Source organism: Pteropus alecto, unplaced genomic scaffold (assembly GCF_000325575.1).
Source record: "Pteropus alecto unplaced genomic scaffold, ASM32557v1 scaffold7, whole genome shotgun sequence".
Classification (NCBI taxonomy): Eukaryota; Metazoa; Chordata; class Mammalia; order Chiroptera; family Pteropodidae; genus Pteropus; species Pteropus alecto.
The window spans coordinates 37,206,446-37,209,397 of NW_006494614.1; the positions used below are offsets into that span (position 1 = coordinate 37,206,446).

A 2,952-nucleotide genomic window follows, 5' to 3' on the forward strand; every position below is an offset into this window, starting at 1 on the left:
TTTCAGCAACTACAGCCCTGTGATAGGATTCTACATCTATGAGCCCCTCGATTACTGGAACAGCAGCGTCCAGGAGGACCTACGAAGACTCTGCAGTGGGTTTGCTGCAGTGTCCTGGGTGGAGCAGTATTACCAGTTCCTGAAAGTGAGCAACATCAGTGCCAATAACAAGAGCGACTTTATCGGTGTTCTACAAAGTTTATTTTTAAAAAAGCCAGAATTCCAGCATTTTCGAAATGATATCATCTTCTCCAAAGCAGGGGATGAGAACAACATCATTGCTTCTCGCTTATATCTGGTGGCCAGGACTAGCAGAGACAAGCAGAAAGAAGTCATAGAAGTGTTGGAAAAATTGAGACCCCTGTCCCTCTCAAAGAGCATCCGATTCATCGTGTTCAACCCCTCCTTTGTGTTCATGGACCATTATGGCTTGTCTGTCACAGTGCCTGTCCTAATTGCGGGCTTTGGTGTTCTCCTGGTGTTAATCCTGACTTTTTTCCTGGTGATCCACCCTCTGGGAAACTTCTGGCTAATTCTTAGCGTCACCTCAATTGAGCTGGGCGTTCTGGGCTTAATGACATTATGGAACGTCGACATGGATTGCATTTCTATCTTGTGCCTTATCTACACTTTAAATTTCGCCATTGACCACTGTGCGCCACTGCTTTACACATTTGTATTAGCAACTGAGCACACCCGAACACAATGTATAAAGAGCTCCCTGCAAGAGCATGGGACAGCCATTTTGCAAAATGTTACTTCTTTTCTTATTGGGTTAGTCCCCCTCCTATTTGTGCCTTCGAACCTGACCTTCACACTGTTCAAATGCTTGCTGCTCACCGGGGGTTGCACACTTCTGCACTGTTTTGTTATCTTACCTGTGTTCCTAACCTTTTTTCCCCCTTCCAAAAAACACCACAAGAAAAAGAAACGTGCCAAACGAAAGGAGAGAGAAGAAATTGAATGCATAGAAATTCAAGAGAACCCTGATCACGTCACCACAGTCTGAAGGGTGTAGACTCATGGATTATTTTTCTTTTCCAGTATCGCACAATGATGCAGGGCGAGTAAAGCTCAGACCTCAGCTGCTTGGGCTGGCCAGGGGTAACAAGGCAAGTCAGATCAAGAGTGAATTATTCATGACACATCAAGGTGTCTACTTCTTGGGGGGAAGAAAGAATCAAAGAAGGGGAAAAGTTCTTTACGACCTTGTTCTCCACTAAAGATAAATTTCTGTATGTGATCTCAGAGCTCTTCCAAGGAATGGACAAATCAGTGGAGTGTTAGAAGGCCAAAAGAACCAACTGCTTTTAAAAATAAAATGCTTAGGAGAGGTGGAGAAAAGAGGAAAGGGGGCCTCCAAATAGGGGGAAAAAAAAACATAGGAAATATCAAAATTGCCATGACACTTTCATATTTATTTTTTGCGAGATTGATCAAAGAAAACCTATGCACTTGGGAAGTAAATATTTAATCCCGTCTAAACCAAAGGACTTCCCAATCCATTTTGTGTATGTATGTATGTGTATGTATGTATGTATATATATATATACACGCTATATATACATATACTTAGGTTTGTCTTTAGCATACATTGACATTTGTATGAAGGGAGATGTCCATTTGCAGAGAGGCTGTCCTTTCTCTGGAAAGTCAAATTGGCCTTAGCCAAATACAGACACATTCATGGCCATTCAAAACCAACTCAAGCGTTTCAGCAGCAAGGATATTATTTAACTGTGTGATAAGCAAAATAAACAGAGAAATGAATCTATTAGATTCTACATATCATATCATCAATCTTTGGGTGATTTAGCAAAAACCACAAAAAGCATTTGAATCAATTACCACATGGACAAGGTTTAAAATCTCATATTAGGGACAAATAGTTGATATGGCTTTTCGTTGGCTTTTAATGGTACTCTGTATTTGGGAAAGCTGACTTGGCTGCTTTCAGAGAGCTCACCCACTGCAAATGAGCACGTTACATATTTTGTCCATACATATATGTATAAGAGTAGACAAACATGTGCATGTCTTGTGAGTGTGTCTGTTGTGTGTATGTGTGTACGAGTTAGAGTATTTCATAGTTATAGTGTTTTCATTTTAGATGGTGAAAATATACTGCCATGGAATATAGATACTTGCCACAGGAGAAAGGAAACATAACTAGGAAATTTGTTATAGAGTAAAATAGAGTAAATGGACCATCATCATTCATCATATACCATCAACTGGTTCTCAGTGTAAAGAAAATATTCTAATCCTATAAAGCCTATTGTGTTCCTTGCATTGATATTTGGAACATTAACCTGGCCACAATCACTATCAGAGTGGTCACTCTAACTATTGCAATATCATCTTATAGCTTCTTGCTGTATCATTGTTCTTATTACCTGGAAAGTCCTCCTCAACTGGCCCTCCTCTTAGGGTGATCGTAGCTCTCCACAGGTGGTGTATTAACTGTAACTGCTGCTGAATTATCTCTCAAAAAAAGTACTGAGGTAAATGCTTTCATTAAGTTAAAGTTTAGAACTGCTCCCCAGCAGATAGACTTAGTCTGTTGGGTGCTTACTTGGATTAATGTTGTGCTTCCTGTTACAGAAAATTACTAGAAAATGCCTTTTCCCGTGCCATACTTAGGACAAGTTAATTTTCAGGTAGGACTGAACAAATGTCCAATGATTCTAAAACCTGCTAGTTAGCTCTTTTACCTAGCTGAGAGCTGCTGTTTCCCACCAACTTTGGTTGTATGTGTTAATTGAATTTAAAATATTAAAAAAGAAAAGCCAATCTCCTAGACTCAGTTAAGTTCAGAAAAGAGATTCAGTAGAGGTAGTCTTTGAAATGAAGTTGATAAATTAATGAAGTAACAAAACAAGTGTATTTTTACAATAAAGAGTTTATCAGAATATTAAGAGAAAAGAGGAATGTCTCTAACAAAATTTTAAC

General features: G+C 39.2%; 1 protein-coding gene across 1 annotated transcript in view; it reads left to right on the forward strand.

Annotated features, from left to right (window-relative positions):
- PTCHD4 (patched domain containing 4) overlaps positions 1-1,009 on the forward strand; it is a 174,831-nt gene extending 173,822 nt beyond the window's left edge. Inside the window, 1 exon segment of the mRNA XM_006926468.2 lies at positions 1-1,009. This exon segment is cut by the window's left edge and continues 20 nt beyond it. Within this exon segment, the coding sequence (XP_006926530.1) occupies positions 1-1,009 (1,009 nt within the window).
- Positions 1,010-2,952: the final 1,943 nt, after the last annotated feature.